A 26,659-nucleotide genomic window follows, 5' to 3' on the forward strand; every position below is an offset into this window, starting at 1 on the left:
TAACAACATAAGCAATATATGTCCTAGTATTTTCTTTTTATTAATTATGTATCACTTGTCAATTATCTTCCTGACCTCTCCGACCACAGCAGCTCGCATATCAGCACAATAACCTTGTCACCTGCAACAAATGTCGAATGTTAGTAAGTCAAAGCTTAAAAAGTAGGACTGTTCAACCGTTCAAAACCGCTACTAGAGCGGACTTTTCCACTCATGTGATTAGCTGGATATTTTCATACAGTAAAGTACCCACTAGTCCACTAAACCTGACCATTATCGCAGGCTCCATAATTTATAAACAGGCGACCGATCAAAACTTTGTAGACTGCGATTATGGTCAGTTTTAGCTGACTAGGTACCAATGCAACGGAAGCTTGAATAGTAGGTCTATTAAACCGTTAAAAAAAAGTTAAAAAAAGAAAAGAAAAATTGGAAGATTTTCTAAAAATATGCTCTAGGGTAACCTGGGACAAAAATCGAGAACGATACAAAGCTATACAAAGTTCACCCTAAATACTCCAGCTGTTACGCTCACGTTCCCTCTCTGTACCACTTTGATGTCATAGAAACATTTACGGCTCAGTGAGCGCCACCTTGTAGATTTAATGTACATTAAAAGAATCTCGTGGTCGCGTAACGATAAAATTGATGGCTTTGAAGTCGTGTGACCTCTTCTTTAATCTTTAAAGGACAGGTATAAGCCGAGTGATTGGTCAGGTGGGTTTTTTTAGCTGAGGGAGGGGGTGGGGTGGAGGGAGGGGAGATAACGTAAGTGAGTGTAACCCCTGGATATCGTACAAAGCTATGAAATTTGAGTATTAACATTTCTTATCACATGTTTACACGTATACATGACACTGCCTTATGCGAAAGTTACTGGTGGCCAATTGCAACATAACAGTTTATCTATTGAAAACCTTTGAGTTGCTAATCAACACAGTAATGTTCATGTTGACATAACGACAAGCCTCTCACCCCTGATCATGTATCATTTAGCTGAATACTTTTTTCTATCGCATGCACTTGTATGACCTGTAGACTATTTATATAACCATGATATTACTATGTAAAATGTATATGCATGTTTTTTTTGTATATAACCATCCACTTAAAAGCAATCAGAATTTATTTTCATTCTGTTTTTCGGTTTAAGAATTTTATTTCTTTTTGTTTATCATTCTTTTAATACTTTTGTCATCTTTATTTTTGTTGTTGACATATTTCATTTTGTATAATTTCTCTCTTATCCTTTCCTTTCTACTTATTATGAAGTTTCAGTACATCATCTTATCATCACCTTGAAATAATAATAATATATACCAGAAATATGGAAAAATCTACCTTATACTGATTTCTTTTATCCAGGAAATTACTAAGTATAAATCTTGTACATTCCTTATCTTTCAGAATATATGCCCTTTGACATAAAGTCCTGCATTTACAAAAAAAAAAAAAAAAACACCAGAAGAACTTGAAATGGAGGTAAAGTTGACATGTCCTTTATAGCTGAATTTGAGTTTATCGATAAGAAGAGGCTATCTGTTAGTGTGGGTGTTAAAAATAACCATGGACTTGTTATAGTTAAACGAGGGCATTATCTAGGTGCAAATCAGGGTAATTCATTTTGACAAACTAGATAGCTCTTAACCCTAGCATGCCAATAGCAAAACATCATCACCCCTGACCTCCTGGTTATTCAGAACAAGCTGTTTAAAGTAAAAAGCTGAACGTCAGTCAGCATAAGGTCACTTAGCTTGTCTGACCATGTGAAATAGAAAACGTATTTACATCTCCTGAAACTACTGAGATATTGATTCTGACTGATTGATGTGTGGATAAGTTTCTCCCACAAATTCAGATCATGATTTATAAAAGCGCTTTGATATGTATATTTCATGTCGAATTATGATACAAGAAAATTAGACAAATACAAGTTATTTGTTTCAAGTTTTACTGAGGCTTGGGTACACCTCTGTATATTTATTACACACTTACCTAGCAGGTCTAATGAAGGCTCTGCTAATTTCCTTTCCAGAAGTTTATCCAACAAGTTCCTCAATTCTCGGAACATAACCCCAGTCTTAGCAAATGTCTGGATAGGAAGATACAGGTTTCAAAATGGTGTTTCAGTTAAAATCAAGCAGATACAATGACTGACAGTAAAAGTGATAATTTTTGGGTGTGGAAATGTTTGCGTTGGAACTCTATACACTGATCTTGTTTTGGAAATGTTCATGTTGGCCATGGTTCTGAAGTCAACTGGGAAATCCCAATTTTTTGTCGGGTTTCGTGGGTAAACTCATATGTCCAGGAAGGAATTACAAGTTTGACGTAAAACTTTTCTCCGTATGAATGGGTACTCGTAATCACGAATTCATGTACCCACAAAATGGTGTTTTGGGGAAACCAAGAAGCATTATAAGAATCAATGATACATCCATTCTTATACCCTCAAAAAGGGTATCAAGTACATTATTTGTAACTAATGGAATAAAAAGTACTGTAATAGTTATAAATGTTATTTTACAGGCATCTTAGTGCAGAACTCTTTTGTATTGGATATAACTATTACAGCTAAGTAGCAGTATTGTTAAACTCATTCACCCCTGAAAACACATTTGAACTCTTCAAAGGTTGGAAAAGTTCATTATGAAATTTCAGGAGTTAATTCCTAAAGAAAATTCTGATAAAGTAACACGAATAATGAGTTTCATATTTACCGTGAAAGTAATTCTGTCATCCACAGTGACTAGTTGTTCTGTATGCTGAACATGTATATCACCACCAAACAGTAACAAAGAGAACGGAGAGATTAGAGTCACCTCCCTTAGGTACACCTTGGATGTCGTCATCTAAAAATATAATACAAATGCATGTACATGTAAATAGCCGCAAATAGCAAATACCTAACGGGTATTGTTTACTTAAGTAACAGAATATTCGTGAATTCTATAATGAATTTTAAAGCTGGATTCCTCCTGTGTTTTGTTATTGTTTGGTTTAGTTTGTATGTGATTCATGTGCTTGTAACAGCTATGGTCATTTAAGGATGTGTCTGATTCTGGTGGAGGACAGCCCAGAGAAAAACCACCGACCTACAGCCAGTACCTTGCGACTAACCCACAAAGCCCTCGAACCCACAACACAGCAGAGGAGGGCTAAACCACCAACCTACAGCCAGTACCTTGCGACTAACCCACAAAGCCCTGGAACCCACAACACAGCAGAGGAGGGCTAATGATCGTAGATGATCATGTGCCTTAACCACTCGGCCACTACGGCCCCTTTTGTTATTTTATGTATCAATGTAATGCAATTGAAAGAAGTTAATAGCATATGAACACTACGATATATGAAGTAGTCTCCTTGGTTTTTGATATGCATTAAGATCCCATTTCAACGGGCTGTACCAGCTAATTAGCACCATGCTGTTTCTTTGTGTGGCAGAGGACAGGATAGTTTTTAAATGAAGGGACCCAGGATTTTACTATGCCTTCACATATGTACAGTCCTGGACGATCAGAACCCCAAATGAACAATTTGACATGTCTTTTGCCCAGTGATGATTCCTGCAATGTTTGAAAGAAACTAATGCCTGTATATGTCATTATAAGATATAAGGTAACTTTGGACTGATCCTAAATCAAAGGGCTTAAAATTTACATTCTTTATCCAAACAGATATAAACATACCGTACCATTCGGCTATAGTATTCAAACATCTAAAGAAGAAGGAACTTTTGAAAACATCATGCAAATATATGGACTCCTTGGATTTCCTCTTTCTAAGTTCCAGGTCTCCCCATAATTAAAACTTGATATCCCTTTCACACATGATGATTCCTGTAAAGTTTGAATAGATGTCCACAAAGTAAATGACTGATAACAACTGATGAAAACTCACCTCAGTTTGTTATTATTTAAACCTTTGGCTCAGGTGACCTATAAATAAAGGTGTGCTAGTTGTAAACATGAATTTATCACAGATAGAAGACAGTGGGCTTAATTAACCTCCCCATAATTTGCATTTACTGACCTTCTCCTGAAAGGCTATCCACCCATTGGCTGCCAGTGTCCGATTGACAGACGAGGGATGTACTCCGGCCGGGCCCTGGCTGGTCTCACCGATACACACGTGGTTCTTGCGGGGATGGACAGCGGCATCAACAGGGGCATTGTATGTTACCTTGGCAACGTTTGGATACAGGCCAGCAGCAATGGCTGCTTTCACCATGGCGACTGTTTTTGAGTCAATGTCGGTACTTGTTCCAACTGTTGATTTACTTATTTGAAGAACAGATCCAGGTTCAATTTTTGTTTTCTGTTTTTGTGAAAGTCTAGTATCTCCAAATCCTATAGATTTTACAAGTCGCATTAAGTCGTTTGATAAATTCTGAAATATGCAAAGATAAAAACATTTTGTTTATTTTTTGAATGAGTTCTTTATGCCAGTATTTCATTCTAGACCGTTCTGAACTTTTGAAATGTCTGAATGTCCAAAGGGACCAAACTAACAAGATAATTCTAGAATTGTAAATGCTTGTTTTCAAATAAGAAGATCTGGTAAAATAGAAAATAATGTATCAAATGGTCAATACACAACCCTCAGAGTCACTACACAAAGACATCAAAACAAAAGGAAAGACATCATGACCCCCAACACACACACACAGAACAGTACAGGTGACAACCAGCTTGGGCCTGAAAGTAAATCCTAACATTTTAAAATCAGTAATGAATATAATGGCTGATTACCTGTGCAAGAACAGTGAAATGTTCCGGGATAATCTTAACACATAAACATACAAACTACAGTGCATGAATACATGTACAAATATTGTTCTAACCATATTCATAAGCTTCAAATTTATCCAATATTTATAGATATCAAATTATAGTTCATGACTCGTGTTCAGTCATTTAACATTGACATTCTGTCTTGTGCAGTACAAATGTATATCAAGGATCTAAAAGATGTTAAAAGTTTGACATTTGTGAGTCGAAGCCTTGATGTTTTTGAAAAGTTTTTCCAATGGTTCCACACAGTACAAAACATCAAAGTTTGACTGTATTTCTACTATCAAATATCTATAAGCATAAGAAATGATCAATATTTGTGATAAAGAATAAAAAATATATCTATTACATAGTAGCACAGACCTCTATCTCCAGTAGTGTATTCCTCCTAAGGAAGTACTTCTGACAGTACTGCTGTTCAACATGGCCGCCTTCCTTCTTAGCTTGCTGCCACCTGTAGATCAAGTCATAATTAACAGTACAAGATTACAAGGAAATTACTCATTATATTTCATTATTCCTGATTTTAATTGAAGTTGACCTCTTTTGAAGAGTTTCAGTAAAACCTGATAATTTCTTAAAAAGATTACACCTTATATAGGAGACAAAAATTGTGATGAGACCAATGACAGAGTAACATAGAAATAGGGTACGGCAAAGATATCTTTCCCTAACCAGAAGTGTGGTTATCTCTGTCTAATGAAAATTGGGTCTTTCCATCATTCATTTGAATTGGCCAGGCTATATTTATGCACTCTACCCACCCTATTTGCTTCACCTACCTACCTACTGAGGTCTACCACAATATTAAACTCTCTAGCTGTGCCACTCTTCACAACCCTGTCTCATCCTAAGCACCCTAAATAAAGGGGTACACACTGTCCATATGTTACCTAGATCTGATGAGTTATACAAATTAATAAAACCAATTTTATTTACAATTGGATATGGTATTATATCCACACCATACGGACTGAAGAATAAATTCATCCCTTTAAAATAAGCACCTTATATTACTTACCCGAGATACGCCTTGTAGACTGTCAGATGATCAGATGCTGCGGTAGCCATCGACACTTTGGCTGCCTGGGCGAGGTCAAGTTTCTGTATAGGAGCTACAAATGGAGACTTGGTCGTCATGGCAGCCGCAACCACAGCCTAAAAAAGGAAATGGCTACATTATAAAAAACTTTTTTTTTAAATTCAGCCAGTAACAGGAAATGGCTACAATTAAACAGACAACTTGCATCAAAATTAAAGAACATGAGCATGAGCATAAATGTTTTGTTCAGTTCAAGAAATTAAAGAAGTTAAAACTGACCTAAACACAAAACTAAACTGGCTGGAAGTACATACATATGGACCAAGTCAAAACTTAATCTTTACACCACTTTGGTGGCAGGGCATACAAACCAGAATATTTACATTCTGTATGCTTAGACCCATTGACAAAAATTACATTCATAAATGCATAACACAGGTGTTCATAGAATCTCAGCACGCGGGAACTAATAGTAACCTGATCACACTGCGTAGTAATACACTACAAAAACTCACTCACTCGGAACGACCGACCTAGATGCTTAATTCTTACATCTTAAAATATTATTGAACTGTGCTTTGTGAAATATCCACGTATTCACGTGTCCTGTGCTACAAATAAACATTGAATATGGAACTACATTTTGTTGTGTTATTGTTGTTGACGGTTGCTAAGATCTCTCACGATAGTGTCACATTCCCCCGCGAAAAAACACTGTTCTCGCCACTGCGTTGCACCCGTGTATAAGCAGGAATAAACCCTGTTTATTTGTTTTATTCGTTGTTATGTCGATCCACTGAAAGGATTCGTCAATGTAAATATAAGGAATGATATTTATTTTTTCAACATTTATGAGGTCATAACAACAATGGGTTTTTGGACATATTTTACATGAATCGCTAATGCGATTCATTCAATATGTCCATAAACCCATTGGTGTTATGACCTCATAAATGTTGAAAAAATAAAAATCATTCCTTAAATATATAACAGTATATATATATGTGTATAATATTCAACAGTAGAAGTGTTAAAATTGAGTTCCTGTAAATAGCTTGTTGTAATATACTGGTTTAAAGCTATGCAATCGTTAATTGAATATAGAAATATCACAACCTGGACACAGTAAGCCATTTAGTTTTGAGCTGACATGACTTGCCACTCTCTCTTCATGTCACATGCCAAATTTTTCAAAAGCTCAGCATCTTTGACTGTCCTTTCTTTTCAGGTTCAACAATTTGAAGAGGTTACCCCAGATAAATGAAAGCAGCCCTGATTAAATGAAACATAGCTTGTTACTTATTCCGCTAGATTTAGCTCCACTAGTACATCACTTGTTACTGATTCCGCTAGATTTAGCCTCACTAGTACATAACTTGTTACTGATTCAGCTAGATTTAGCCCCACTAGTACATCCCTTGACTACATGTATAGTAATCTCACGAGTCATAAACATCACTTGTTACTGATTCCGCTAGATTTAGCTCCACTAGTACATCACTTGTTACTGATTCCGCTAGATTTAGCTCCACTAGTACATCACTTGTTACTGATTCCGCTAGATTTAGCCCCACTAGTACATCACTTGTTACTGATTCCGCTAGATTTAGCTCCACTAGTACATCACTTGTTACTGATTCCGCTAGATTTAGCCCCACTAGTACATCACTTGTTACTGATTCCGCTAGATTTAGCCCCACTAGTACATCACTTGTTACTGATTCCGCTAGATTTAGCCCCACTAGTACATCACTTGTTACTGATTCCGCTAGATTTAGCCCCACTAGTACATCACTTGTTACTGATTCCGCTAGATTTAGCCCCACTAGTACATCACTTGTTACTGATTCCGCTAGATTTAGCCCCACTAGTACATCACTTGTTACTGATTCCGCTAGATTTAGCCCCACTAGTACATCACTTGTTACTGATTCCGCTAGATTTAGCCCCACTAGTACATCACTTGTTACTGATTCCGCTAGATTTAGCCCCACTAGTACATCACTTGTTACTGATTCCGCTAGATTTAGCCCCACTAGTACATCACTTGTTACTGATTCCGCTAGATTTAGCCCCACTAGTACATCACTTGTTACTGATTCCGCTAGATTTAGCCCCACTAGTACATCACTTGTTACTGATTCCGCTAGATTTAGCCCCACTAGTACATCACTTGTTACTGATTCCGCTAGATTTAGCCCCACTAGTACATCACTTGTTACTGATTCCGCTAGATTTAGCCCCACTAGTACATCACTTGTTACTGATTCCGCTAGATTTAGCCCCACTAGTACATCACTTGTTACTGATTCCGCTAGATTTAGCCCCACTAGTACATCACTTGTTACTGATTCCGCTAGATTTAGCCCCACTAGTACATCACTTGTTACTGATTCCGCTAGATTTAGCCCCACTAGTACATCACTTGTTACTGATTCCGCTAGATTTAGCCCCACTAGTACATCACTTGTTACTGATTCCGCTAGATTTAGCCCCACTAGTACATCACTTGTTACTGATTCCGCTAGATTTAGCCCCACTAGTACATCACTTGTTACTGATTCCGCTAGATTTAGCCCCACTAGTACATCACTTGTTACTGATTCCGCTAGATTTAGCCCCACTAGTACATCACTTGTTACTGATTCCGCTAGATTTAGCCCCACTAGTACATCACTTGTTACTGATTCCGCTAGATTTAGCCCCACTAGTACATCACTTGTTACTGATTCCGCTAGATTTAGCCCCACTAGTACATCACTTGTTACTGATTCCGCTAGATTTAGCCCCACTAGTACATCACTTGTTACTGATTCCGCTAGATTTAGCCCCACTAGTACATCACTTGTTACTGATTCCGCTAGATTTAGCCCCACTAGTACATCACTTGTTACTGATTCCGCTAGATTTAGCCCCACTAGTACATCACTTGTTACTGATTCCGCTAGATTTAGCCCCACTAGTACATCACTTGTTACTGATTCCGCTAGATTTAGCCCCACTAGTACATCACTTGTTACTGATTCCGCTAGATTTAGCCCCACTAGTACATCACTTGTTACTGATTCCGCTAGATTTAGCCCCACTAGTACATCACTTGTTACTGATTCCGCTAGATTTAGCCCCACTAGTACATCACTTGTTACTGATTCCGCTAGATTTAGCCCCACTAGTACATCACTTGTTACTGATTCCGCTAGATTTAGCCCCACTAGTACATCACTTGTTACTGATTCCGCTAGATTTAGCCCCACTAGTACATCACTTGTTACTGATTCCGCTAGATTTAGCCCCACTAGTACATCACTTGTTACTGATTCCGCTAGATTTAGCCCCACTAGTACATCACTTGTTACTGATTCCGCTAGATTTAGCCCCACTAGTACATCACTTGTTACTGATTCCGCTAGATTTAGCCCCACTAGTACATCACTTGTTACTGATTCCGCTAGATTTAGCCCCACTAGTACATCACTTGTTACTGATTCCGCTAGATTTAGCCCCACTAGTACATCACTTGTTACTGATTCCGCTAGATTTAGCCCCACTAGTACATCACTTGTTACTGATTCCGCTAGATTTAGCCCCACTAGTACATCACTTGTTACTGATTCCGCTAGATTTAGCCCCACTAGTACATCACTTGTTACTGATTCCGCTAGATTTAGCCCCACTAGTACATCACTTGTTACTGATTCCGCTAGATTTAGCCCCACTAGTACATCACTTGTTACTGATTCCGCTAGATTTAGCCCCACTAGTACATCACTTGTTACTGATTCCGCTAGATTTAGCCCCACTAGTACATCACTTGTTACTGATTCCGCTAGATTTAGCCCCACTAGTACATCACTTGTTACTGATTCCGCTAGATTTAGCCCCACTAGTACATCACTTGTTACTGATTCCGCTAGATTTAGCCCCACTAGTACATCACTTGTTACTGATTCCGCTAGATTTAGCCCCACTAGTACATCACTTGTTACTGATTCCGCTAGATTTAGCCCCACTAGTACATCACTTGTTACTGATTCCGCTAGATTTAGCCCCACTAGTACATCACTTGTTACTGATTCCGCTAGATTTAGCCCCACTAGTACATCACTTGTTACTGATTCCGCTAGATTTAGCCCCACTAGTACATCACTTGTTACTGATTCCGCTAGATTTAGCCCCACTAGTACATCACTTGTTACTGATTCCGCTAGATTTAGCCCCACTAGTACATCACTTGTTACTGATTCCGCTAGATTTAGCCCCACTAGTACATCACTTGTTACTGATTCCGCTAGATTTAGCCCCACTAGTACATCACTTGTTACTGATTCCGCTAGATTTAGCCCCACTAGTACATCACTTGTTACTGATTCCGCTAGATTTAGCCCCACTAGTACATCACTTGTTACTGATTCCGCTAGATTTAGCCCCACTAGTACATCACTTGTTACTGATTCCGCTAGATTTAGCCCCACTAGTACATCACTTGTTACTGATTCCGCTAGATTTAGCCCCACTAGTACATCACTTGTTACTGATTCCGCTAGATTTAGCCCCACTAGTACATCACTTGTTACTGATTCCGCTAGATTTAGCTCCACTAGTACATCACTTGACTACATGTATAGTAATCTCACGAGTCATAAACATAACAACCAAGTAATTAATTAAATTACATGACTTATGATTGGTTTACTTACCACAGGTTCCAGGTACCCAAATATTGCACCGATCAGAAGGACCTTGCCAATGCGCACATGGACAGGGAGTGTCGCCAAGTGGTGACCCAACGGGGTCAGCTGGGACCCCTCTCGACACGCCCCTACCTCGTGCAGCATCCTCATCGCCCTAACAATCACATTGGGTCTGGGAGGATCCAGGGACTCCGACAGAAAGTGTTCTGGCTCACCCAGGTCACATTTCTGTAACAGGTAAAGACATACTGAGAAATTAATCTCTTTTCCATAGATTTCCATACCTGGATATCGATGTACCAGCACACATGCAAGGTCGATATGAATACAAGCACTAAGACAAATATCATATCTGTAATATTGTGCATTATTTGATCCGAACCCCTAAAGTAATGTCAAAGACTGTTACAATGGCATAACTGTAGCTTAAAATTGGGAAATCCTTTCTGAATAGAAATCCACACCTTGTGGGACATTGATGAAAAACAAATAAAGATGTTAAACTTCAGGGGGGACAAGATCGGAATTCAGATGGTGATACTACTATTAACAAACTAAGCTACCTGGTCAATGGAAGTGTCTTGACCCAGCTGTGTTACAGTTATAGCCAAAATGAAGTTAAGGGGAGGTAACTGTACATAAGATAGCCACACGAAGGGACAGGGCTCCGTAATCAAAATATTTGTTCAGGAGAGAACTCTTACAACAATCACAGGTGTATCGAGTGAATGGAACATGCATAGAAATGTATAAAACATTAGTTCTTACAAAAATCACATCTAGAATGTGCAAAGGAGTTTAGATTCTTATCAGATCATTATCATTTTATTATCATGTAACTATTATGATGATAATAGTTCTAAAACCTAACTCTGACATAGCTCTGACAACTGAGAATTTTAAAAGACAAAAAGTTCATTAAGTTTTCAAGCTCAGGGAGAGCTCAAAATGACAAACTATGAAATTTCAGATGATACATTGTTGTTTAAAACAAAAAGGTTTAAATGATTTTTTCAGATTTTACAATGTTGTGATAAGCCCATGTTCATTAATAACCTCACCTTATTTTGTAAAAAGAAATATCTAAAGATATGGGTCAATTCTGGTAAAACCTTTTCTGCAGCTAGAGTAGGATACAAGAACGAGTCCACTGTGTCACTTATATTTGTCTAAAAACAAAGACTCCTTGGCTTATATCAGTTAAATTATTGGTCTGTGCAGCAAACCCTAATCCTCTTTCACCTAACATTGTCCTCACCATGATATGTAGACAAAGCTCCTCCAGGGGCACTCTTTGTATCTCTGGTACAGTATAAGGGGCCATGTCCTGGTACCTATGGTAAATACAAACATTGCTCTTAAATTGCACAGCTACCGAAAATCAGATATGAATTGTCATAAAGGTACATAGCATAATATGTGTATAATTTGTATGATCTAATAAAACAGCATAGAGTTTCCTTCCGAGAAAATTGTGCAAAACTAGCATTGACAAAGGGATATAACTGCTCCTCTATATGGCATTAGAGATACAGGTGTTTCTCTGTATTTGGACTAGGGGCACAACTTTTCCCCTTCTCTTTTGATGAATTGAACCTGTGCTCATACACATGTAACCTTTTTAACCCTTTCACCCCTATGCAACTTTAGTATAAGTAGACTCTACCACACAGTCCATTATGGTGAAAGAGTTAAAAGGGAGACAAATATGTCTCTTCCTTTGAAAAAGGGAGACACCTTTTTCCCAAGAATTTGATGTGAGTGACATTGTTCTCCTGTCTTTGGAAAGGGAACATCTGTTCCCCTATATTGATAAAGGGAGATAACTGATATTGTACCTTTGCTCTATTTGGATGTAAGTTTCCTCGGTCCTACCATTGATAAGGGCGATAACTCTTACCATTGATAAGGGCGATAACTCCTACCATTGATAAAGGGAGACAAATTTATCTTTACCTTTCATTGGTGTACATCCGGAAGCAGTAGCCTTCTCTGACGCGGCCAGCACGTCCTTGTCTCTGTTTGGCATTAGCTTTACTGATGTACACCTCTCTAAGGGCACTCATCTGGCTCGACTCCATGTACCTGCAATCATTAACACATTCAATATAATATCTACTGCATTATAGCTCAGTCATTTTTCACAAACCTGGTTAATGTTACAGTAGTGATACAGCAAATTGTCAGGCCATGTGATAGTACATAAAAATGTTTCCTATTTCACACCCTACTGATAATACAAACAAAATGTTGTGCTGCCCAATTTAGGAAGCCAGAACTACATTTTGGCCTGAGCAAATCAGTTGCCACCAACAAATCAAAACAAATTGAAACAAGAACGAACAAAACAATTAAGGCGATATTTTACACTATGATAATGTGACATTGTTCTACATGCCATCCATAGTTATGTCTATCCCAACAATGAAGTTGCACTATAGATAGCTGTGATGTCAAGTTTGGCTGTGAATTTAAGTTCAGAAGTGCCCAAAGCCATTCGAAAGATTAGCTATGATGTCATATTTAGCTATGAATTAAAACTCAGAAATGCTCAGAATCATTTAAAACTTTATGTTGCAGATGAATTACTGAATACTTGTTTTTGTAATGCCTCATTTATAACCGAGATCAAAATATTGTAGTATAGCTCTGATTTTGTGCATTATATTTATTCAAATTTATTTGAAATACAGTTAATCATGCCATGTTGCATTTGTGATTTTCAGAAAAAAACGGGTTTCTAGAAATATTCACTTTTACATTGAATTGTGAAAATAAAATTAAAAAAATAACTTGTATACAGTATTGACAGTAGATAACAATATGAACAGTGACTTGTATAAAACAATACAAACCATCCGTAGTTACCTTGTTTCCTTCACTTTGCCTGTATCAATAACAAAGACCACGTCCGGTATAGTGATACCAGTTTCTGCTATGTTGGTTGCTATGACAACTTTCCTGATCCCTGGGGGTGGAACTCTGAAAGCCTCGTTCTGATCAGACGATGACAGAATAGAATGTAGGGCGATCACTTTGTACCTGGTGCGAAAGACACAAACATCTTACAGATTGAGTATGACCTGTTAAACTAAACCCTTTATAATCTGAAATGCTGTATAAAACAGTCTACCTTCCACAATGTCACCTGTGTAAACTGAACTCTGAACAATCTGCAGGAATTTCAGTTTACTGTGAGTCTTTACATCACACAGGGTTATTTTCAATTCCCATCAATGCGGTTGGTCAGTTACGAAGCGTTTTTACTATTTACTGTGCTTTATTTAATCCAATAGAAATCCTGTGGTAGTTTAATTTGTTAAAATACCATTGTGCCAATTTAAACAAGAATTACAGGTAATTATATGTCTCGCCTATCCCCGCTTTGAGCATAAGATTCAATTTGTCAAGCAAAGTCTGTAAGTACATAAGCCATCATAATGAAACCTGGAATATACTTATATCTATATATAACCATCCAAATGCACATTTCAGTTCAAGAATTTTAACAAAAATTTACTGTTAATTGGACTTTGTTTATTAATTGGGCCATGTTAAAGTTTTCTGTTTAGCTGGGGGTTGAGTTTAATTTCTCACAAAGTACATGTGCTGTCATAATCAAACCTGGATTATACTATATCTTTGCACTCAGCTGCAACATCCATTGTCAGATTTGACAAAATGGCCACCTTACAAGTGCTTGTGATTGGTCAAAATTCACAGTTATTGTTCGATTACAATCAAATTTGGTAAGTACATGTATTATGGCACTGCGAACTCAACCGCGGCATCTTCATGTTGATGTATTGCCAAACTTGATTATAAAATATCAAATGCCGAACTTCGGCTCAGACTTACAATGCTTGACACATTGAATCTTATGCTCAAAGCGGGGACAGGCGAGACATATAATTACTCGTAGTTCTTGTTTGTTTTACTGTTTGACTTTACTCTTGAACTAAAATAATGCATGGAGCTGGACATTTTCTGAACTTTTGATACACAGTTGAAATGTTCAACAAAAAGTGCAAAAAAAAAAAGTCTGGCAAAACGTTTTTTTTTTTATATAATTGGGGGATTCAATTCTTTTATGATCATTAAATATTGCAGATAGTCAATATTTTGTTCCTACCTTTGAGATTTTGTAAAGTTTCGGTCAGCCATTAACAATTCATACAGTTCCTGGATGTCGGCCAAGCCAGGCATGAATATGAGCACCGCCCCTTCCATCTGGGAAAACTCCGGACTCTTCTCCAAGTAACACAGCAATTCCTGTAGGGAAAGATCAATGACATTTATAATTTATTATGTGACAACATGTTTACATCAGTATTAGCAAATCTGGATGTTTCAGTTTGAACACGACCACACAGTGTTTGTCTCCAGATACAGTTTAAATATGACCCAGTCCCATTCAGATTATAACTTCCTCCATATAAAGGCAGGTTTAGGTAAAAAAAAATAAAAAAAATTGTGGGATTAATACATTTGTTTAGATTCTTACAGGTAGCTGTTCAAGTAGCATAGAAGATATTTTTGATAAATTAAAGACAATTTGACAAAACTGTTAGTAAGTTCAGAAATGTTACCTTTGCCTGTTAATACATTTTGTATTAGCAATCAGTTAAAACCATAATCGATAATCAGTTTGTAATTGGAAGAAGTAAACCTATTGATGATCGTTTGCATATTTGGTTTATAATTTCATGGAACTGAGTACCTAATTAAAATGAGTACACTATTTTACATCAATAGACACGAGTTGTTAACTATACATAAGGTTTCTTTCAGTATGGATTTCAAGCAACTTTTATGCAGTTTTGATTTTTTTTCTTTTCTATATTACTATCAATAAAACATATAATAAACATCATAGGGATAAATAAACTTCAACATATCCTGAACATTGCATATATTTGACACTTAAGTTCAGTAACATCGATGATCGGAATCGGAAAGATTAAACCAATTGAATTTCGATTTAAATTGATCATCAGCCCATCATCACTAGCTATCATGATATTTTTTTTCCATGACATTAAGCATTTTTCCCCGATTCTGTATTCTGGGCCAATACTGGAAATGCCTGGCCACACATGTACACTGACCACAATAAGGTCCATGTTGATACGGTCTGTGTTGCTTCTCGTCACTGTGTTTCTTGTGCGTAAACTATAGGTGTCAGGACACAGGTTAGTCTGTAAGTAGAATTATCACAGTAATATGGATGTTGCAAATTAAAGCTATTGTCGTCTTTCCGTAATATCATACAATTAAAAACAAATTGATTTCAGATATTTCTATCATTGAGTGCTGCCTTACTCCATCGCCAGTGCAAAACAATCTGAACAAACAAAAATGTTCATTTTGAATTAAGTATCTACACTTTTGTTTTTTTCATGAAATGACTGAAAACTCTCATCTACTTTCATGATAAAGGCAGTTGAATATCAGTGTGTATAGCAACTTACCCGGTCAATTTTGGACACGTTCTCCTTAGTCCAGTAGACGTCCACCCGAGTCTGTTCCCCTCCTTTACCAGTAACTGCTAGATTGGCTTGTTCTTCCTAAAACAATAAAACAAGAAATATCTACATTCATTTCATTATAGCCTTATAATTCTAAAGTCAAAATGAACTGAAAACAAAAGATTAACTTTATTCTAATTGTACACTACTCATTTATATGTACAGTAAATTCTCATTATACTGCCATCATTTGTCCAAAGAAACTTTGGCATTATAAAGGGGTTCGGCAATAAATTGAGGAAAAGGTATGAAAGACTTTTTAAGAAAATGAGAAAGAGGTTCCTTGAAATATGTTGGGAGGAAAGCGAGGTGGCAAATGGAATGAGAGATATTATATTGAGGCTTTACTTTATGTGTGTGCCTTACACATTGGCCTCGATAATTAATACACACATACCTTGACTAGCTGTTCCGGCCTCAGAGCGTAAGGTGAATCGTCATCCAGTACATACAACGTTCTCTCTATCACATCCTCAACATGGTATACCTGTCACAACAATATTTCATAACTAATTTCCCATCACAGTTATACCTGTCATAACAACATTTTATAACTAATGTCCCATCACAGTATAACTCACCCCCCCCCCTGAATTTCAAAATGATGTATTCCAACCTTTGAATAAGAAGATTTCAAATGTGTCTTCAGGGGTGAATATATTTATGTCTCTTCCATGTATTTAACAACTAAAAATTATAACTTTTGAACATGAATTTCTAGGCTCATCTACTAGAGAAAATATTTTTGTATTTCTAAATTTACTACTTGGCAGCCAGTTTCATATAACATGGTGACCTTGGAATCAATTGCTTAAGTTCTTTTCTTTGCCGACACACACCTAAAACATCATCATAATTAAATAGCAACTATAACTAGAGATTGGTTTTTGTAAACAAAAATATATGTATCTCCTTACAAGGTAATATGTAAATTTGTTTTTCATAAGTTTTGAAATCTTTAAAATCATCTGTATTTCTCTAGGACAGTCTTGAAATCTTTAAATTTTGGATAGCTATACCTCGAATTTGAAAATTGATTATAACCAAACACTATGTACATATCGATCCTATCAGGATCTTTTTGGTAATACCTTACCTCCACTGGAAAAGTTCGCCCCGGTATTTGGATGACACTACAGTGATGGAAGTATGCGGAAAATTTATCACTGTCCAAGGTAGCACTCATCAGGATAATCTTCAAATCGTTCCTGATGGACAGAAGACGGCGCAGAATGATGAGGAGAAAGTCTGACTGGACACTTCGCTCATGGACCTAGCACAGCCAATAGATAACAAAATGAAGATTAATAGAAACTTCCCCTTCCTTGAAGATGTGATCGAGATATCTCCAATCCCAGAGGTAATTTATTTTGTTGTCCAATTCAAAGCTCTGCAGAGGGTTAGACAACCTAGTTATCACTCCGAGGGTTGGAGATTTCTGTTTCACCCTCAAGGCAGGGGATGATTATTTGTCTCTCATCACATTGTTTCAGTCACAACTCAATTGACAGTAGTTATATGTGTGCACAAAAGCATACTTGGCATATGAATGTTAGCCCTTCACCTTTTTATGATGTCATGATAACCATTGTCTTTCCATGACACAATTTAGCGCATATTATTCTACATGAGGCTATCTCCCCCTTGGGGGTGACAAGCTGATGTCCCTTGGCTAAAATGGGAGACAAGCTCAAATTTTCTACAAAAAGCACATTCCTGTGATTTACATTCATATTAATCATGTGAGTAGACAAGATATTCTCCTTTTCCTGATTAACCTTCTCGTATAAATCCAAGAGGTTCCTTTAATCAGTCGTGTTATCGTAATTTCAATCACGCTACTAACCTCGTCAACCACAATATGAGTCACATCTTGCAGCACTGGATCAGACTGCAGCTTCCGTAGCAGCACCCCCGTGGTACAATACACCAGGTGTGTATTTGGGCCACACTTGGACTCGAAACGAATTTGATACCCAACCAGCGAGTCACGATGACCGAGTGCACCCTCACCCATCTCCTGGGAGACGCGCTGACTGAGACTTGTGGCTGAAATTCTCCGAGGTTCGGTACACACAATGTTACATCTGTGTCCTTCTCCACTGCTCACGTATTGCTGTGGAGAACAATAGTTTCTTTTGTCATTAATTTGGTTTGCACTTACGTCCTATTAACAGCTATGGACAACCAACATTGATCATAAATGTTTCACTTTTTGGGTTAGAATAGATAAATAATCAATTAAATGTGTGCACCAATTATGAAAAATTCCATATATTTTCATAATTGATCATTGAATTATGCTATAAATCAGTGTGAGAAATGATAAAATTCTGTACAAAGTTCTGCGCATTCACATCGTATTATGGAAGAGTACAACAGCTGCTGATAGCATGACAACTTATCATTATAGATAACCAATTAAATATTTTTTGCTTTTGCATTAATCATGTCCTTGTTATAATTCAGTGTTTGGAATTAAATATTCTTTTTCCATTCCCATTCAGATAATTCCAGGTATGTAACAATAAATGAACCGAAATCTGCAATGAAAAAACTTGTCAAGCAGGTAAGGGCTAATCGCGTCGAGAATGCCTAGTCTCACCTCCAATATAAACTGAGGTATCTGTGTACTCTTGCCACTTCCAGTTTCCCCAGCGATCACCACCACACTTTGCCCGTCTATCCTGTTCAGTATAGCGCCACGGTGTTTATATACAGGTAACTCTTGTCTAGTCTGTAGCAGGTCACAGAATCTGTCCGACTTACATCGACGTTCATACAAACATTTCATTTCCCTGCCTGTCATTGTTCCACCCCTTCGTTGCACTTTTGTTTTCTGAATATTAGACTTAACATTAACCACAGAAGGTTCGGATACAATTTTAGATTCTCCATCTTCTTCATTTTCATCACCAGAGTCTTGAAACTCATCCTATAAGCAAATCAAAAGGTACATTGTAAATGGGAATGTTCACAAATAGCATTTATTCAACTGAAAAAATAAACAGATAAAATTTCATACTCTATTAAATAAATATAATTATGTTTGTTTATATTAATATTTTTGTCCTGCTTTAATACCTGAATCTTTTATGATAAATTTTTAAAAAAGAAAATGATTAAATTCAGCAATCATACATCCGTAGGTAGCATCATACATTTGTAGGTAATTTATGCATTAATAATCAAAATTCCAATACAAGTCAATAAAGGTGTTCTTATATTATTAAGTCAGGGTTAAAACTTTAATGTAAATTCTGTTACAATATCTAAATCCAATTTTTCCAAACCTCAAAAAATTTTGACACAAACTTTGATGAGTGTTAAATTCATATTATTTATATTTCAATCTGGAGAGAGATCTGAATCTTTTAAATCATTTGATTGCTCACTTCATGATTGCTTACCTCAATTTAGATCTAAAAAAAATTACCCAAGTACCATACACAATTAATTGTGTTATATAATAAAAAATATCATGTAGTTGGATTTTGTACATCAAGTAAAACAAAATTATAGTTTTATATAAATTCACATACAGTATGATAATTTATTTATAAATCAAGATTACTTTACAATTCACATGAGTTTAGGGAAATTAATCTTGTAGGTTTCAATTGATTGAGCAAATAAGAAAAACTTGGCAGGAGTTCTTCCAAATCTGCCATGGAATGAAAATAAATTTAAAAATCATTTTTATCACATTTCAAAGGATGTATGCAAAAATATTCAACAAAGTGTCATGTTTTCTCTGACAACTGTGTAGTGTCAACATCTCAACCTTTACTTCGTTTCTGTTGTCTCCAAAGCAACATCACAGTATATTGAAGGTAAGTGAGAAAACTTTTGACAATGGATGTATCCTCTGCATTACATGACGATCTCAATACAATTTTCGTATTACCAGATCTTCCATGTCGTCGAGTTCTTCCCACGATTCCACAACGTTATCGCTGTCTTCTTCAGGGTCTGCCTCCATAATGTTCACAGATATTTTCAGCTTTTTCATTAATTTGCTAATGAACTGATCTCGGGGCTGAAAACAACAGAATAATAGGTATTAAAAATCCATGCTTAATGATCAAAATTGTACTCAAATAATTATTAGGGGCCGCGGTGGCCAAGTGGTTAAGGCGTCTGACATTCTGCTACCACTAGACTTTCACCACTGGATCACGGGTTCGAGACCTACTTGGGGCAGACACCAGGTACTCGCGGTAGGAACTCCGGCTTTCCTCCACCACAAAACCTGGCACGTCCTTTAATGACCATAGCTGTAAATAGGATGTAAAACACAAACAAACCAAATGTACTAAAATCTATTTTTAAAAGTTCCATTCAAGGAAAAACAGCTTTCTCTTCACCAGCTGTACTGTAAAGTATCGTTCATGCGCAGCTGTAGCTTAAACCTTTGATGATTTGCCTCCATTAGACAGCAGCTGTAGCCTACACTGTATTTTCATTCTCACTAGCAGCTATAGCGTACACTGTACAGGGGTATTCCCTCTTGTAGCATCCTTGATACTCCAGGGGTTACGCTCACTTATGCTCTTCAGCCCTGGAAAATGTCATAGCAAAATTGAAGGCACGTGGCCAACTGGTTAAAAGATTACCTGACTAATTGCTAGACTGATAACTGTCCTTTGAAGATTACAGTATAGTAAAACCCCACTTACTCAAACTTGTGGGAGCCAGACCAATAGTTTGAGGAATACATGGTATTCGAGTAATCTGAGGTTGGTCCTAGATCGTCAAGTATATATCAGTCAAATTTTGGGTAATAATTATTAAACATATGTACGTATCGTAAAATGGTACTTATGCTATTATTAAGCATGTCGCTAATACTGGTAAACTGAAGTCTTAGCCCAAGGTATTTTTGCAGTACCGGTGTGATACACAGGTAAAATGTCTGTCAGGCGTGACATGTCACAACTGTTCGATAAATGGATAGGATTAATACTATGACCATGAAGAGTCGGGGATAAATTTTTGTTACGGGGTATTCGAAGAAAAAAAAAACTGTTCGACGAATGAGGGGTATTTCAGTAAACCGAATTTGAGGAAGTGGGGTTTTACTGTACTTGTCAACTTATTACCTTGTTCTCAGTCTGTTTGACTTTGTCTTCTTCTGCCTTCTCCTTGTCTAACCATTCCAGCCACACAGCCCTGTATGAAGGGGGCAGTAACTGGTGGACAGACTGGCAAAAACAATGAATAAATAATAAAAAATTAATATACAACAATTGATACATTAAACCCTATCTACCTAGAATAGGCCACTCTAAAGCACCTTACAGTACATAGATATATTTATGTTTACATTAAATAATACATTAAACAATAAAATTTTAATGAATTTGCAGGAGCTGCCTTATCAGGCGCTAACTACTAGTCCTATGCCACCTGGCTAATATCTCACTATGTGTGTTTGCCTGCTGGAGATGTATTGTGTTCTGTTTGTAGTGGGATTGTGCTTCCTATGGCATCTTTTATAGTGCCATCTCACTTGAATGCTACAGCACAGATACCGCAACATCCACCCCAGACCATTGTATACTCCACCTGAGTTGTTGGAGTTGTGTGGGCAGGAGAAAATCACTTTCTTTGAAAGTTACATATGTATGGTAACAGTGGGGATCAAACTCTGCCATCTATGTGGAAGGCCAGAGTGTAAATCACCCAGTCAATTCACCCTTAATAGTTATACAATATACTTTGTCTAAAACAGACCTGTCTAATCCAGCTCTGTGTCTACGTCTGAAAAACATTGTTCTGATAATGATATTATATAACTACAGTCAAACTGATGTTATAACTTTGTGGGACAATCAAGAAAAAGTTGGAAGACTTTGACTTACGAATGATGAACTTTGAACACCTTTAAAATCCTGTATATACTGCATAGGACTGAATATGATTGTTAAGTGACAGAACACAAGGCAAGACATTTTATTTGGAGTATTAGACTGGCCACTGTCTCTAAAATATTGAATAATTAAGAAAACAACTTTAACTCTAAAATTTTGATCACTTGGATGTCTGATTCCAAGTTCTAAACTAGGGGGAGATAAGCTAGAAGTAAAATGCAGCTGAGAAATTCTTCATAAAACTTAAGGGCTGGTTGTCATAAGTTCCCTAATGATAGGACCTTGATTGAAGTTTGAAACAGAGAGAAATTTGACTTATGAAAGTTTGATTAATAAATGGAATATCAGTAGTGTTATATTTAAGCATTGAACTGCTTTCAGTTGGCATCCATAGGCAATATAAATTCCAACTGGACAAAGGCAAATCCAACAAGCGCTAGGACGCTTCACTGAATTTGCCTTTGTCCAGTTGGAATTCTTATTGCCTATGAATGCCAACTGATGCTTAAATATAATAAAATATGTTCAATACTTATATCTACCGTTTTTGGAATCTGTTCATCTCCTTGAAAATTCGATTACACTTACTATTATTGAGCATTTAGTTAAAATAATGTATTTATCGTGTATGCTTGTTTAATGAATAGAACAGCCATCACCCAGTGGTATCCAACGTAACAATTATGCATCATAATAATGATGACGTCAACAATCGGTCCATGGCATTCATAGCCTATATGAATGCCAACTGACTTTGGTAGGTTAAAATATAAAGAAAACAATCTTGACTTTGCAGTAAGATTTACAAATTGAGAAATTTGAATCTTCAAATGTATGGAAGTTTGACTGTAGTAGACTCTTTAGTCGGGAACTTTTCACAAACTTTCCAAATCATTTGGTTTCAGACGGGATCCGTGATCAATTTCTAGAGAAATTGTCCAATATATTTATATTGACATTAGCAGTTAAGAAATTGTTGTTGATTAACAGTGAGTACGTACCTGACCCTTACACAACTCATACAAAGCAAGTGTTGATGCCAGGTGCTCAGCTTCCTTGATATTTTCGCAAAGAATTTCAGGAACTACTTCCAGCTTACCGTCCTTCTTTCGATCAACCATACACCTAAAATAACAAAATAATCCTCAAAATATACGTTTTCTCATATTCGTGTTTAGTTTATATAGATACATGTACATAAATGTTACAAAGGGCCCGTATCGCTCACCTGGATAATAAAGCAACCATGGAATTTTTTTCTTATTAAAGATAATAGCTCTGCACCCAAGGGGCGGGGAGGCACATTTTCCCTTTAAACAAAAAAAGGTCCCCCTTGCCCAAGGATGCTCTGGACCAAATCCCTCCAATGGTACATAGTCGAAATCCATAAAGCTGTTCAGGAATAGTAGCGTTATAAAGGGAAGTTGACAGACAGACAACATACAGACGCAGCGGTATGGCATAAGCTCAAACAAACATTCAGTGTGAACTGGTGACCCTGATTGTGTGACCCAGTCATCCTAAGTTGCCTGACTTCAAGACCAAAAATATTTGACCTTGTGACTGGATGTCGATACCTGGTGACACTGAATGCATCCTCGATACTCTAGGGGTTACGCTCACTTACATTCTCTGCACACCTGTAATATGTCATAGCAAATTGAAGGCACTCAGCTAGCTATTTGATTGTTAAATGGTAAAAAAATCCTGACCAATCGCCAGTCTGATACCTGTCTTTTGAAGATATTACAGAGGATTGATACCTGATTTGAAAGCCAGTCATTTTTTTTAATCATTACATGACCGATAGATTCTTTGGATGTACACCAAAGTATCAAACTAGTCTTCTAGTCTCATCCACTAGGTGGTACACAGTGAGCATAACCCCTGCAGTATCGAGGGACACAGTGAGCATAACCACTGCAGTATCTTATAACCCCTGCAGTATCGAGGGACACAGTGAGCATAACCCCTGCAGTATCTTATAACCCCTGCAGTATCGAGGGACACAGTGAGTATAACCCCTGCAGTATCGTGGGTGCACTGAATGTGTAACATGATGACCCTAAGCATCTATACCTGCTTGCCCACTTGCTGCCGCGGTGCTGGACCTTGTAGTACCTGGGTGCCTCACACTTGTGTTTGCGACACCAGTCAATCAGAAATTGTTTTGGAGACTTTCCTGTCCACTGTTGACGAGTGTACTCAAACTGACGAACATCCTGTGGCACTTTTGCTAAAACCAATACAAAACAGAAAACTTCAAGTGAAAATTACACAAAGATTATAATAAATCCTTTTTTCCAAGTTCTTAGAGATATCTAAAAAAAAAAAAAAAAAAAAGATATTATTAAAGCTGATCAAAGAGTAATGTTTGTGTCATGGCATACCTTGTACTGATAAATACAGTCCTGTTTCCTTAATCTTACAACTACCTCTAAGAAAACCTGGAATCAGATATTGACTTCTAAGGAATGGATTGGATTCTTTGTGTTTTACGTCCTATTAACAACTATATGGTCATTTAAAGACGTGCCAGGTTTAGGTGGTGAAGGAAAACCAGACTGCTTGGAGACAAGAGGCCAAATGGGCCTGCATAGCTCACCTGGTATCAATCTCAAAATTGCAACCTTAGAAGTGGACTAAAATAAAGCTACAGGCAAAATATGGGTGCCTTTGACTCAAAGCCACTCAAAAGAATCTGTTAAAAGGTTTAAATACATCTGACACCTGTTACCTTGAAAGACAAACAAGGACACAAAGTCAAACAAACTTTGTAGCCCTTCTTCCCAGAATGCAACTTCTCAAAAATCACCATTCTAGACCTTTTGTTTATTGAGAAGATGACTTTTAAAGGTTTATACACAATTGACCAGATGTGACCTTGAAAGTGTGTCAAGGTCATTAACATGAACAAACTTAGCTCTTCATCTGACCACGGTAACTGGTCACAATTCAGAAGAAGTAATTTCAAATTTTGAACATATTTGACCCCTGTGACCTTGAATATAATCCAAGGTCATTCTTTTTAACAAAATTTCAAACCTTTCATCCCAGCATGGTACTGGCTAAAAACCATCATCCGAGTCTTTTTTATATTTAGGAGAAATTGTTTAAGTGTTTGGAACATTTGACCTTGAATATGGGCAAAGGTCATTCGTTTGAACAAACTTGTAAAGTCCTTCATCTCAGCATGTTTCTGGCCAAATATCATCAACTTGCATGTTTTCGTTATTCAGAAGAAGTTGTTTAAAGATTTTCCCCATCATGCTACTGGCCAAATACCATCATCCTATCCATTTCTTATTCAGGACGGATGAAGGATAGATATTTGACGTGATGCCACAGCATAAGATCACTAGGCATTTAGCAACCACGACAAAATTTCTCATTAAAATATGATACTGCAACAATTTACAAATATTGGCTCTATCTTTCAACAACACCTGTCCCTCCCATCATTGGGTCCCTTCTTTCTGAATTGGGTGGATTTTAAAAATTTACCTCAATCCCCCCCAACAAGAAACCCTAAATTTATACAAAATTGAGTCCCCTTTGCCTATGGACACTCTACACAAAATTTTGTTAAAATCACTCTAATCAAACAGAATGATTAAGATGTTTTTATAATTTATCTGAATTACCCCTATTGGGCCCTGCCCCTCTTCCCGAAGGGGGGCTACACCCTTTATTTATACAAAATCGGGTCAACTTTGCCCAAGGATGCTCTACACCAAATCCAAATTTGTTTAAAATCTCTCCTTTCATACTACAGGAGAAGTATTTTAAACATATATGTTCCCTCTTTTGGGCCCCACACATCTGCCCCCAGGGGAACACATATGAGTCCCCATAGCCCATATACGCTCTGGACCAAATCTGGTTAAATCCCTCCCATCAAACTAAGTAATAAGGATTTCAAAGATTAACCTCAAGTTCCCCTATTGGCCTGTGCTGTTCTGCCCCAAGGCGGGATACACACTCCATTTATACAAACTTTTGTCCCCTTTGCCCAAGGATGCTCTGGACCAAATTTGGTTAAAATCCCTCTAATCATACTGAAGAAGAAGGATTTTAAAGATTAAAAGGAGTTCCTCTATTGGGCCCAGCCATTCTGCCCCTAAGAGGGCCACACCCTCCTGTTACACAAAAGGACTTGGTGTGTTATGGGTAAATTTTGGCCACATACAAATTTTCAAATTGAATTTATTTACCAATTTCTGTTATAAACATCATGGCTATCTTTCTTGGTGCAGATTTTTTCCAATGTACATAGATGCCCACCCTGCCATAGCAACAAAATTGTGTTACTATTGTGTTGAAAAGTTGTTTTTTTGGACCAAGTGAGCTAAAAACAACATGGAGGTATTTAAAAATAATATCTGTTTTATGAATTGTTTAAAAATTTCTTGAAAAATCCATTTACAAACAGTTTTAGGTTTTTCTAAGTGTTGATCCTTAGGCCAGCTGAGTGCCAAGGGAACTAAATAGTTATGTCTTTTTTGCCAAGTAAGATAAAACCCTTTTTCTTTTGAAATTTTAATTACGGTTTGAAAAGTGATTATACTTACAGGTGGCATTTTGTCTGAAAAATATCAGGATTGCTTCAAACGAATGTTCGAGGTCAAAGTTGTCCGTACCATTACGGCCGACATTCTGAACCATTACATCATTTAAGTGTGACATATGATGCCATTATCAGCTATATTTTCCTTGACTTAAAACATAC

At 37.1% G+C, this 26,659-nt stretch overlaps 1 protein-coding gene across 1 annotated transcript in view; it reads right to left on the reverse strand.

The window, feature by feature from the left end:
* LOC110447858 (ATP-dependent RNA helicase DHX29-like) overlaps positions 1–26,659 on the reverse strand; it is a 76,330-nt gene continuing 49,671 nt past the window's right edge. The window contains exons 9-29 of the mRNA XM_021493808.1: positions 24,010–24,166; positions 22,932–23,055; positions 21,160–21,261; positions 19,965–20,096; positions 18,663–18,992; positions 17,904–18,173; positions 17,154–17,330; positions 16,455–16,544; positions 16,001–16,096; positions 15,638–15,727; positions 14,662–14,801; positions 13,398–13,571; positions 12,486–12,614; positions 11,788–11,863; positions 10,536–10,757; positions 5,818–5,954; positions 5,160–5,250; positions 4,036–4,392; positions 2,721–2,852; positions 1,996–2,092; positions 1–121 (exon numbers count right to left, since the gene is read on the reverse strand). Coding sequence (XP_021349483.1) covers positions 63–121; positions 1,996–2,092; positions 2,721–2,852; positions 4,036–4,392; positions 5,160–5,250; positions 5,818–5,954; positions 10,536–10,757; positions 11,788–11,863; positions 12,486–12,614; positions 13,398–13,571; positions 14,662–14,801; positions 15,638–15,727; positions 16,001–16,096; positions 16,455–16,544; positions 17,154–17,330; positions 17,904–18,173; positions 18,663–18,992; positions 19,965–20,096; positions 21,160–21,261; positions 22,932–23,055; positions 24,010–24,166 — 3,182 coding nt within the window. The 3' untranslated portion in view covers positions 1–62. The remainder of the gene's footprint in view (positions 122–1,995; positions 2,093–2,720; positions 2,853–4,035; positions 4,393–5,159; positions 5,251–5,817; positions 5,955–10,535; positions 10,758–11,787; positions 11,864–12,485; positions 12,615–13,397; positions 13,572–14,661; positions 14,802–15,637; positions 15,728–16,000; positions 16,097–16,454; positions 16,545–17,153; positions 17,331–17,903; positions 18,174–18,662; positions 18,993–19,964; positions 20,097–21,159; positions 21,262–22,931; positions 23,056–24,009; positions 24,167–26,659) is intronic.

The sequence above is a fragment of the Mizuhopecten yessoensis genome, unplaced genomic scaffold (assembly GCF_002113885.1).
Source record: "Mizuhopecten yessoensis strain PY_sf001 unplaced genomic scaffold, ASM211388v2 scaffold3627, whole genome shotgun sequence".
Classification (NCBI taxonomy): domain Eukaryota; kingdom Metazoa; phylum Mollusca; class Bivalvia; order Pectinida; family Pectinidae; genus Mizuhopecten; species Mizuhopecten yessoensis.